This window comes from Callithrix jacchus, chromosome 17 (genome assembly GCF_049354715.1).
Source record: "Callithrix jacchus isolate 240 chromosome 17, calJac240_pri, whole genome shotgun sequence".
In the NCBI taxonomy this organism is placed as follows: Eukaryota; Metazoa; Chordata; class Mammalia; order Primates; family Cebidae; genus Callithrix; species Callithrix jacchus.
Genome location: NC_133518.1, coordinates 43451755 through 43464738, shown reverse-complemented (window position 1 = coordinate 43464738; position 12984 = coordinate 43451755). Strand labels below are relative to the sequence as shown.

Sequence of the window (12984 nt, the reverse complement as noted above, 5' to 3'; positions counted from 1 at the left end):
AGTGAGCCATGACTGCACTGCTGAGACTCCATCTGTTAAAAAAAAGAAGAAGAAGAAGAAGAAGAAAAATCAAAAAACTAAAATAGGGCTCGTATGTCACCTTTTAGGATTTGTAACAAGGATCTCTAATGGTGGAAACTACAGTTGGATATGTGTGTCATTTAATAGGTGTTCAATATCTAAAGACAATCAGTTGATAAAACTGGTGGAATCTGTAGGTGATTAGGTGGGTGTTGTAGTTGTGATTTTATGTCAGAAACAAGTTAGAAATAATTTACAAATAGGTACATTTTATATTTCTTTTGTAGGTAGCATTTAAACCTATCTCTTATAGATAAAGTCCTTTTTGTGGAACCAGTGTAAGGTAACAAATATTGTTAAAACTCAAAACCCTATATGCATGTGTAGGAGGAGATTTTGTATTCTATAAGAGTAAGTACTGCCCCCTTAAGTAGAACTAAAAAAAATTGTCTTAGGCAGATTGCTGAATAAATACTTTAATAACATTACAGGTTCTCATTCATATTCACCACGGAGACTGACATGGCCATTGCCATTAAATGATCACAGGGAGTTTCACTTATATTCACCCCATCACTTCTTGGGGAGAATATGAATGGGGTTGGAAGAGAATCCCTCATGTGCAGAGAATTTTAATTAATCATACTGCTTGCTTTATGATATGCTATCATCATTAGTGTCTCAGTCATTCTATTTGTGTTACTAAATGCAGAGGAAATTCAACTTACTTAGAACTAGAATTTATATCACCCATTTAATATGACAAATTTGGGACAAATGAATAGGAAATCTAAAATATGAATACTGTTTTAAAATTCTAATTTAATTCCTTATGAATTAAAGAAGACCATTCTTTATTATTAGAGTGACATATTTTATCATACTTTACTTACTTTATTTAAAAACCTGTGCTATTTGATTTTTCAGTGAGATGTTTCTTTTTGCTTTTTAGGAACCGTGGGGAAAGGCGAATGGGTGCTTTTGAATGTGTTCGTAAAGTATATCAGACAGATGGACTAAAAGGATTTTATAGGGGCATGTCTGCTTCATATGCTGGTATATCAGAGACTGTTATCCATTTTGTTATTTATGAAAGTATAAAACAAAAACTACTGGAATATAAGACTGCTTCTACAATGGAAAATGATGAAGAGTCTGTGAAAGAAGCATCAGATTTTGTGGGAATGATGCTAGCTGCTGCCACCTCAAAAACTTGTGCCACAACTATAGCATATCCACATGGTAAGAACAGTTGAGTTTATATGAGTAATATTCTATTAAATCAGAAATATTTTCCCACCCCAGCCAACAGCTCACTTATTAAAGATTTATAATTTTACTGCATTCTGGCATAACAAAATACAATTCTTTGGAATTCACAATGAAATTAAATCTGGTTAAGTAATGTAGGCTGTATTGATAGGTCAGTGTTATGCTTGCTATCAAATAGAATGGTGGTGATTGAGCATGAGCTCTGAAGTCAGTCAAATTCCACCCTTACTCACTTCAGCTTGGTGACTTTGGGGCAAGTTTCTAATTTTTTAAAAAAGCCTGTATGTACGTGCTATGGTAGATAGTTTACATACATTACTACTAATCTACATAAAAATTATTTATTTTTTCTGTTATGCTAGAACATAAGCAGAATTGTTCTCCTTTTCAAATGGAGTACTGAAAATAAATGTAAACATTAAATAACTTGTATTTAATTTGTAAACATTAAATAAGTTGGTCACATACCTACTTAATGGTGAAACTCAAATTTGAATTAAAGTCTATGATCCCAAAGAACAAGCTCTATTTTACATTGTTTCATGTTGACAAGTATATGTTAATAATTTCTTCTTTTATTTCTGTATTTAAGTTTTTATAATAGCCTATTTCATTAACAGCTAGATAAATTACTTAATAATTTATCTGCTACATGCTGAGGTTTTTTGGTAGCTTTTTTGATTATTTTATTTAAGTATAGTTTTTGATTTTTGCGTATTTAACATTTGTTTAATGTAAGCGCTTTATTTTTGTCCACTTAACTGATTAACATTTTTCTTCTCCATTGTATATCATATCAGGAAAAATGAGACAGTCCTAGAAAATGAGTATTTGCTCTAATAATAATTTATGAAACAAACTCTGACTAGGTTGGACTATGAACTTATCTCAACTTCCTGAAGGAAGTTCCTGACTTTTCTAAAAGAAGTCAAAATAGGACAGTATCAGCAATATTGTTTAGGTACTGAGCTCCCGTGGATGGGTTAGGATGCTGGCTGCTAAAGTGTAAGGGATAGAGTTTTGGAGTTTAAGCAGTCTTTTCCCTTGAGTGAGAGGATGTCATTACGAGAAGAGGTACGATTGATAAACAAGATACCTTGTTCTTTTTTTTTAATAAACAGGATCTCACTCTGTCATCCAGCTTGAGTGTAGTGACATGATCACAGCTCACTGCATCCTTGAACTCCAAGGCTCAAGTAATCCTCCTGCCCCAGCCTCCCAAGTAGCTGGAACTATGGGCTCAGGCCACCATGCACCGCTAATTTTTTTTATTTTTAGTAGAGACAGTCTTGCTGGGTTGCCCAGGCTGGTTTCAAACTCTTGGGCTCATGTGATTCTCCCACCTCGGTCTCCCAGAATGCTAGGATTACAGGCATGAGCCACCACACCTGCCAAACAGGACATTTTGGAGTTAAATGTGTAAATAGCATGAATCTTTAAGACAGAACAGATTTCAAGTAAATAGTTAGAATTGCTGTGGATTGTTTTAGACTATTTCCACAGGCCCATCAGGAATATTTTGCTGAAAAAATTTGAGAAATCGTGGATGTAAAAAAAAGTAGTTAGTTACATAGGAAGCTCTGAATTCTTGTCCCGTCCTCTACCCTCAATTGGCCAAAATCTCTCAGTATCTCACCTTTTAAAATGAGGAAAAATTGGACTGACTATAATCTTTAAGGTTCATTCAGCTTTTAAAAATTCATGATTTTTGCTTATTTGATTCCCAGGCTGGTTTTTATAGCTAGCAGCTAGCGTTTTGAACATTTTCAGCTTCTTTGTCCACATGATGTTTCACATTCATATATGTGGACTGTTTTGAATAGATTATTAATGCTATTGTTTCTTCGTGTTTTTACTTTTTAGAAAATCTTTTCTGCTTGTTTCTCACTATATTCTTTACATATTAATCCTGGATGCTACCTCTACTCTTTCCTGCTTCTTCACCTTTTTCTCCTTCTCATATCTGTCCTTCCTTTTATCTGTTTATCTAGCATATAACTGATACTTTTGTTTTATTGTGTCTTTTTACATTCGAAGACTATAAAGTCTTACCATTAATGTACATGATTTTGGCCATATTAGAAGTTTGGTGTTACTATAATGTGTCTGGTTGCAATAAGCTACACATTGGAAGCCACTCCTTTTTTATCCTGAGCTTACACTTACACACTGATAAATGGGATGTGCTCAGGTATAAGAAGAGTATAAAGATGTTAATAATGTTTAAGTAAACTGATTTTATTTCTTTCCTAAACAGAAGTTGTAAGAACAAGACTACGTGAAGAGGGAACAAAATACAGATCTTTTTTTCAGACGCTATCTTTGGTTGTTCAAGAAGAAGGTTATGGGTCTCTTTACCGTGGTCTGACAACTCATCTAGTGAGACAGATTCCAAACACAGCCATTATGATGGCCACCTATGAATTGGTGGTTTACCTGCTCAATGGATAGCAGCATGAGGGCTGCTGTACTACAACGAAGGAAGACCAAAAGATGACAGTGGACCATGGAATGTGGAAGCCAGCATGGTGGACAGAAGAAAAATAGTTTGGGAACATGTAACTATTCTAAGTGGAAGTTGCGTTGTAGGAATTACAGTAATCACACCACATTACTTGGCCTTTCAGTAATGTGAAGGGGGAAAAAAAAAAAAAAAAACCTCAGAGCCTCCAAGGAAATGCCTTTAGAAGCACTCCTCTCAAAATTGCCATTTTCTCTACCATGTCCACCGGACACAGTTGGGTTTTGTTGATTTATGGCAGTCCTCTAAACAAAGCCATCTTTAATTATATACTGTACTGCAACTCTCCAAAGATAGTATTGGCGGTCATAAATTTGTAACTTCTGGATTTTCTTTATCCCATTGAAATAACAATCACAGTGAGATCATCAGTATTATTTTCACATTTTCCTGAGAGGACCTGGCACAATATTTTAAATTTAATTATTTGGCAGTAGTCACTGTTTTTGACAGCCAATGAAATAGTGTCTAAATATTGTGTACATTTTTAGCATTAAAATGTTTCGGTTTCCACTGCTAACAGGTGTTTGTTGTTTAGCTTAATGTGGGTATTTAAATTGTTAACATACCAAACACACATGGTAATAGTTTGGGACAAAATAGTAAAATGTTTTATTCTCGGCTATTTCACTGACTGCGGCAGGTCCTCATATCTTCTCTAATTTTATGGTACATGAATGAATGCAGTTATCTTTTCAGTGACTTACTAGTTAATGAACTTGAATTATCACCTGTTTGTCATACTTAAGAATTGTTTACATGAAGTGTAAGATTTTTCACTTTTGAACTTTTCTTTGCTTGCTTTCACATTAAGAGTTTGAACTTTTGGATTTTTTTCCCAGTCTATATATAATAGGTTACATTTATTTTGTAGAGAAAATGGTAATTTAAAGTTTTGTCCTTTTAAGGTAACATTAATATTAATATTTGGGACAGTATAAATATTATAGACAAGAGCCCCGCTGCTATCTGCTTCAGCAGATAGTGACATTAATTGACATCTAGTTTTGTGTAAATGAACAAATTGCTTTTGACAAGAAATTTATTCTGTCCTAGTTTCCTGAGTGGTAAAGCATAGAAGGATTCAAGTTCATTTGGGATAAATGTGCTAACAGGATATAGCTTTAAAATTTTGCTATTGAGTCAGCTGTACCTTTTTAATACTTTAAATGTGTTATAAGTATGGCCCTTATAAAGATGTTTGCTATAATTCTGTTGAAAGACTTCGCCTATGCTATACTGGTGTATAAAAACAGATTTCAGTATACCTGAACTGTACATTTTGTGCAATGGCTTTACCTTAAAGAATGACTCTTTGTGAAAGCACTTTGTGGCCTTTTTGGGGGGTAAGAGAGTAGGAGAGAATTCCACGTTAATATTTTTTTTTTAGAAAAACATTGGTGTGTATTAGGCAGAAACAGTGTTCATAAAATTTTTCTGGGTTTTAAGTATGTTGTTTTGGAGATCTTTAATATAAATGTTTTAGATATTCTGTACCCTGCAGTTTCCCCAACATTATAGAATATTGCCGCATGTTATCGCAAGCTTTCTCTACTGTCACCAGTGAAAACAGTGCCCTCTTAAATTTCCCCCCCCCCTTAACTTCCTTGTGGTCAACAGTAACTGGATGTTTTTGAGGTGCTCAGTTGGAATAAAAATATTCCAATCTATTTGGAGACCAAAGGCAAAATCAGTTTTCTGACCTTTGGAATTATTAGTACCTTTTATGGTAAATTTCAGCTTGACATGTATTGTGAGGAACATACCAAAAACACCCAAAAACGGGTTTGTAACAAATCTGTAGAGAAGGTCTGAATCTATCATGTTTGCCTTTCCAGGTGCCATTTCTACTGCCTAATACAGTGCCATTTGCCTTGTGAAGACTCATAAACATTCGTTGTGTTGAATGTAAGATAGACTCCCTTGTCTTACTGATCTCAGTACCCCACAAATGATTAAGAATGATATGAAAACCAGCAGCTAAGGAACATCTTATTATTTAGTTGTAGCAAACTCTTAACAAGTCAAGTGTCCTTCAAGGATGAACATATATTCTATTTCTATTTGTATTTAGCAAATAAAACTTATGTTGACCTTTAGTGCATTATATTCAGCTTTTAAAAGTATTATGTATGTACTGGAAAGAAAAGAAATCTTAGAGTCTTAGACATTGTTTATTTGTGCAACAACTGGAAAGGAGCAATGAATTTTATTTCAGTTGTATTTTTCCCTGGTACAATCTGCCATAGTTTATGTGTGACAAAGATAATTCAGAAAGGAAAACTGTATATAAAAGTTATATATAAAGTTTGTCTCTGAAATATTTCTTTGAAGTTTTTAAAAAATTGGCTCATGTTTAAAAACAAAAACATTCAAAGCATTATACTTTTTAACGTGTTTTCATCTGTTTATCATAACTTCTATTTCTGTTGTAGAGGTAGTCCACATTATTTAGATTGTATGTACTTTTTTTTTTTTTTTTTTTTTTGAGACAGAGTTTCGCTCTTGTTACCCAGGCTGGAGTGCAATGGCACGATCTCAGTTCACCGCAACCTCCGCCTCCTGGGTTCAGGCAATTCCCCTGCCTCAGCATCCTGAGTAGCTGGGATTACAGGCACGCGCCACCGTGCCCAGCTAATTTTTTGTATTTTTAGTAGAGACGGGGTTTCACCATGTTGACCAGGATGGTCTCGATCTCTTGACCTCATGGTCCACCCGCCTCGGCCTCCCAAAGTGCTGGGATTACAGGCTTGAGCCACCGTGCCCGGCTTTGTATGTAATTTTAAATTTCAAAGTTCAAATCTGAAGGATTACCAACCCTGTGATTTCGGGATACCATGCAGTGCTTTTAATCCCAGGAAGAAAACGATCGCCAAAGTTGACTTGATTCTCAATATGGGACTTTCTAGAACGTTTCTTTCTAGATGGGCTCCCCCACAGTGGATTTGTAACTTTGAAGTCAGAATAGAATATCATTAGATTATCTGTGCAATAGCATTATTATGCTAGGACCAGCAGAGTTTGGGTTCGTAAAAACAGTGTTTATTACTAGATTACAAACACTTCAGCATTTTTAGCTTGATTTTAAATCTCTTAAAAATACTCAGATTTGAAGGATTTAAGTGCTAGAAATCAGTCCATTTCTTACCCTTCAAGAACGGTCCATGTCTGCCTTTTGTTGTTTACATGTTCTTCTGCCCAGACCGTTCGTACTCTAGGGACCCCCTTTGCAGCTGATAAAGTTCAGCCTTTTTTCCTCAAATATCTAATGACTTTAACATTCCTAAGAATATAGGTATTTCTGAATTTAAATTGGATGAACTTTAATATATAAAATACAATGTACAAACTTTCTGCCCACACAGATCTCTTCCCCATCATGTGCTTATATTTCCCATTAACCTACACACTGATTTTCATGCTACTCCTTGTAGAAACCAAATTCTAGTTTGACTCAGCTTTTGTGTTTATAAACTTTGGAATGTCTACCCCCTGTGTATGTGAACAATGATGACCCATCAGTCATAGCTAAATAATGAATTTCAAAAGTGTTTAACTTTTGACCATTCATGTGAGGTTTGCTATCTTGCATTTATGTACATGGCTGTAAATTATGTGCATTTATTCTGTATTTATGTTATCTAGCTGACTTCTACTTGAATTGTTCAAATTTTTAAAATTAAAATATGCTTATGAAAATATGGTGGCTTTTTTTCTATAATATGTCAACATTTTATTGAGAATGTAATCACACTTGTATCCTGTGTATTGCCGTTTTTATTAGGCTTGTTTGATTCAGTCAGCAAACCTTATCTTGAGCACTTTGTATCTATTAGACTTGGTGATGTCTTTAGGACCCAAAAGGTCAAATAATCTAACTCCCTCATTGTGGAGTAAGAAATCTTGCATGTCATCTGCAGGTTTATTGACCTTTATCCAGCGCTTTTCATGTTTTAATTTCAGCCTTCATGAAAGTTGATATTAGAAATACAGAGGGAAGAATTTGTTAGAATAACCGAATGAATCCACGTATGTTAGGTGGAATTACAAATGACACAGATAAAATGCTGTGTAGTGCCTACCCTCTTTACATTTTGTCTGTTTTACTTAAAGTTTTTCTAAACTGTAGTTAGCATCAAACATTGCCCAGTCTCGTAGGTGAGGAAGCCAGAACAAAATGTGTATTGTATCTCAACATTAACATAAAGCTGAAATTGTTGGCTCTACTAATAGTGCTCTGCACTGAAGACACTGGCAAAATAATGGTTAAGGTCAATGTAATTGAGCACAAGTGTTGCAACTTGTGTGTGTGTGTGTGTTTATCACTGAATGTTGGGAGCCATGATAGAGGTAACTTGTGAGTTCATGATTTATAAGGTTCTAGTGTGACATCTATAAAACTGATAAAACTCAGGCAAGCAAAGTGTAATTAAATGATTTCTCCCTCCCCCACCGCCTTTTTTTGAGATGAAGCAACTTGTTGCCCAGGCTGGAGTGCAATGGCATGATCTCAGGTCACTGCAACCTCTGCTTCCAGGATTCAAGCGATTCTCCTGCCTCAGCCTGATTTCCCTTTTGTTTACTTTCTGTTCGCACTGTATAAGATCAGGTGACTGCCTTTATATGTATCGAATCAGTTGGAGATTTATGTTCATAGAGTACTGTTTATACAATGATTTCATGTGATTTCTCAATAGCCTGTAAATCCAATAAATAAATGACATACAGAGGAATATTAATCACAACTGGATTTTGTGACTTGGGTGCTCTCAATCTTAGTCCTGTTTTTTTTTTTACTTACTACATAAAAATTCACCAGCACTTGACACTAGGATGATGTTTTAGAAACTTTATTTTAAAGGAAAGATGTATAGAAGTTGGCTCTGAATGAAACATTAGGAATAATCAATAGAGTTGAATACATGAGTGAGAACAGTATATGAACTGTTTTGAAGCTAACGTCTATAGACCTTAGGTTACATCCTGAGACCAGTGAGGAGCCTCTCTCTTTTTTTTCTCTCCCAAAGAATATCTTATGAAGTCAGACTTAACAAATGCTAGTTTGTCTTATGTAAGTCGCTCTTAATTATACCGTCTGTGAGCCTCGGGAGTATCAGAAGATGATATATGTTCTCTCAAAGTGTTAATTATTTTAGCAAAATCTGGTAGCAGGGAGAAAGTGGCATTTTAACTAGATGTTGAAACATAAAAATTTGCAGACTGATACGGGGAGGGGTATTCTTTGCTAAAGATTAGTGTTTTAGCCCAAGTAAGGAAAAATAACCCATTTTCTTTTGTTCTTCTGGGAATTGACTCAAAAGTTGTAACTATTGAGATTTTAAAACCAGAGATAGACCAGGATTGCAAACCCAATCTAACTCAGGAGCTTATCAAATCCAGCCAAGCAATTTAGTACTAGACCCCTGATTTTCTGTTTCCCAGTCCCCTGCCTGCTCTTCCAATGCACTGCAGAATTCCTCCTTGAGGCTTTTCCTTGTCAAGGATAAGCAGCCCTAACATTCTTCAACCATTACCTGTAAATCTTAGCTTTTTTTTTTTGTTTGTTTTGTTTTTTGAGATGGAGTTTCGCTCTTGTTACCCAGGCTGGAGTGCAATGGCGTGATCTCGGCTCACCGCAACCTCCACCTCCTGGGTTCAGGCAATTCTCCTGCCTCAGCCTCTTGAGTAGCTGGGATTACAGGCACGTGCCACCATGCCCAGCTAACTTTTTGTATTTTTAGTAGAGACGGGGTTTCACCATGTTGACCAGGATGGTCTCTATCTCTTGACCTCGTGATCCACCCGCCTCGGCCTCCCAAAGTGCTGGGATTACAGGCGTGAGCCACCGCGCCCGGCCTAAATCTTAGCTTTTAAGTTTCTCCAATATGATCGATCCTAGTATGAACTTAACTGAGGTGTCTTTAGTCACCCAGACTATTTGATCTATGCCTTCCTAAATTAGTTTTAGGGTGTGTTTTTTGTTGTTTTCCTAACTTGCAAAAATTGTGCTAGAGCAACTGGACATCAATATGAATTAAAATGAAGCATTATTTCACCCCCATGATCTGATCACCTCCCACCAGAACCAATCACAGATATCATGAAAGAGACTGCGGATATGGGCAAAACAGATAGGGGCTGAAGAGTTTTAAGATACAGATCGTGGAGAAATTCAAGAGCGAATAGACACCACCATGTCAGAGGAATTAAGAGAAGGTGACTTGACAGAGATAAGTGCTTCCAAACAGTGCCAGATGATAAGAAGATGTAGAGGAAGCAGTGACGGAAAGCAACTTGACATTAAACAATCTGGCAGAAGGATTCTGATTATTCAAGACTACTTTTGACTTCTTTTACAACATGGACCATTCTATGATACTGGCAATGAAACCAAAGCAGAAGGTGAAATGAGAATTGGGACCCAATATAGTTAGGATATTTGCGTGCTCCAAATCACATGTTGAAATTTGACCCCTAGTGTTGAAGGTGAGGCCCAGTGAGAGGTGTTTGGGAGACAGGGGCTGATACCTCATGAATGGCTTGGTGCCCTCCCCGCAGTAATGAGTGAGTTCTCATTCCATTCCATCATGAGAGCTGGTTGTTTAAAACAGTGTGGCATCCATCGCCTTGCTTTCTCTTGGGTACTCTCTCTCTTTCTCACTCTCTTCCTCTCCCTCTCACCATGTAACACACTGGCCCTCCTTCTCCTTCAACCACAATTGGAAGCTTCCTGAGGCCTCCACCAGAAGCTGATGCTGATTCCATGCTTCCTGTACAGTCTGCAGGACCATGAGCCATATAAACCTTGTTTTCTTTATAAATTACCCAGCTCAGGTATTCCTTTACAGCAATGCAAAATGGACTGAGTGTCATACAGGAAAGTATTTTTACAGAAATGAAAAAACAAAAATGCCAGACAGACATTATTAGGTACTTCTATAGAGTTTACATAGAATGTGCCAGCCTCTCCCGCCTCCCCTTCCATTCTCTCTACCTCTTGTGCCTCTGACACCTGAGGCAGCAAGACCACCCCTCTTCTTTCTCCTCCTCCTCCTACTCAGCATCAAAATTACGAGGATACAGACCTTTATGTTAATTCACTTTCACTTAATAGTAAATTTATTTTCTCTTCCTTATGATTTTCTTTACTCTCTCTTTGTTGTAAAACTACAGAATATAATATATGACATATGAAATGTGTGCTAACTGTCTATGTTATTGGTAAGTCTTCTAGTCAGCAGATTATAACTACTTTAGTTTGGGGGGGTCAAAAGTTACACATGGGTGTTTAATTGTGTGGGGGGTTGGTGCCCCTAACCTCAACATTGCTCAAGGCAAAACTATAGTAATGTTAAATGGGAATGGACCAAATGTTCTGATATAAAGATGATTAGACAAGATTTTGAAACTATGACAACCAACAAACTGTGAGAGACATGGCTAAAACCAAAAGGTACGTTGAAGTTGAAAATAAAGGAATTAAGGGGATAAGGCATGAAAATATTACCCAAAGGAAACAGTCATAACTATATTACTCTCAGATACAATTCACTTTAAGACAAGAAAGCATTTCTAAAATTCAAGGTCACCTCATGATAAATAAAACACTTGTTTCACCAAATATATAATGATTAAAAATTTTCAAATATTTAAAAAATGTCCAGAGTACATAGAGTCAAAATAGAAGTTGAAAAGAACTGTAAGAATTGAAAGAACCACAAGCAAAACCTCAACCACAAGAATTGAAAGAACCTTAACAAATTCCAAAGAATTACAGTCATACAGAGGTTGTTCTCCGCCCACAATACGACTAAGCTGGAAATCAACAGAGATAATTGAAGAACCACATATGTTTGGAAATTAAGACATTCTTCTAAATAACCCATAGGTCAGATAAATCAGGTGAAACAAATATTTTGAACTGAATGATAGTGAAAATTCTAAATGTCAAAACTGGTGAGATGCAACTTGCATTTGGGTTCTCCAGAGAAATAGGGCCAATAATATGTATTAGGAAACTGGTTCACATGATTACGGAGACCCAGAAGAGCCAGTGCTGGAGTGCCAGTCAAAGGCTGACACGCATGAGGCCCAGCAAGAGCTCATGTTTCTGTCTGAGTCTGAAGGCAGGGAAAAACCAGTGTTCCAGCTTGATGGCAGTCAGGCAGGTGGAGTGTTCTTACTTTGCCTTTTATTCAGGCCTTCAACTGATTGGATGAGGCCCACTCACATTGGGAAGGGCAGTTTGCTTTACTCAGTCTACTGATTTAAATGTTAATCTTGGCCAGGCCTCCTGGCTCATGCTTGTAATCCCAGCACTTTGAGAGGCCGAGGTGTGCAGATCGCTTGAGATAGGAATTTGAGATCAGCCTAGCCAACATGGTGAAACCCCATCTCTACTAAAAATACAAAAAAATTAGCTGGGTGTGATGGTGCACACCTGTAGCCTCACACTACTCAGGAGGCAGAGACAGAAGAATCGCTTGAACCTGGAAGATGGAGGTTGCAGTGAGCTGAGATCGTGCCACTACACTCCAGCCTGGGTAACAAAGTGAGACTCCATCTCAAAAATAAATAAACAAATGTTCGTCTCATCCAAAACACCATCACAAACACACCCAGAATAATATTTGGCCAACTATCTGGGCATACCCTGTGGCCCAGTCAAGGTTAGCCATCAGGCAGCTTAAGCAGTCTTTAGGAAAACAATTTAAAATTCAAGTCTGTATACTAGAAAAGAAAAAAGGCTGAAAATTAATGAGATGAGTATTTATTTAATTAGGGCTAGCTAGAGCACAGTAGTTCAGAGACATAAACGCATAATGGTTCAACTTGGTAGATACTCATTTCTTCCTCATTTAGTCATCTTGGACAGAGGAACAAGTGTTCTGCTCCAGCAGCCTTTCTGGGAATCAGCTGACTGAGCCTCTGCTATTCTCCACATGTGCCTTCCAAGGTTGCACCGGCTGTGGTTCTCACACTTTAGCATGTATCCAAATCACCTGGAGGGACGTTTAAACACTGATGGCTGGGAGTTACCCCTAGAGTTTGATTTAGTAGGTCTAAGGCTATGGCCCATGAATTTGCATTTCTAACAGGTTCATGGGTGATGCTGCTGCTGCTATTGGTTCAAGGACCACACACACAACTTTATCTCTAAGTCAGCTGAA

The 12984-nt window shown here is 36.9% G+C and overlaps 1 protein-coding gene across 1 annotated transcript in view; it reads left to right on the top strand.

Annotated features, from left to right (window-relative positions):
• The window catches only part of SLC25A36 (solute carrier family 25 member 36), a 43014-nt gene extending 34467 nt beyond the window's left edge, over window positions 1-8547 (top strand). The window contains exons 6-7 of the mRNA XM_003735051.6: window positions 974-1263; window positions 3551-8547. Coding sequence (XP_003735099.1) covers window positions 974-1263; window positions 3551-3744 — 484 coding nt within the window. The 3' untranslated portion in view covers window positions 3745-8547. The remainder of the gene's footprint in view (window positions 1-973; window positions 1264-3550) is intronic.
• Window positions 8548-12984: the final 4437 nt, after the last annotated feature.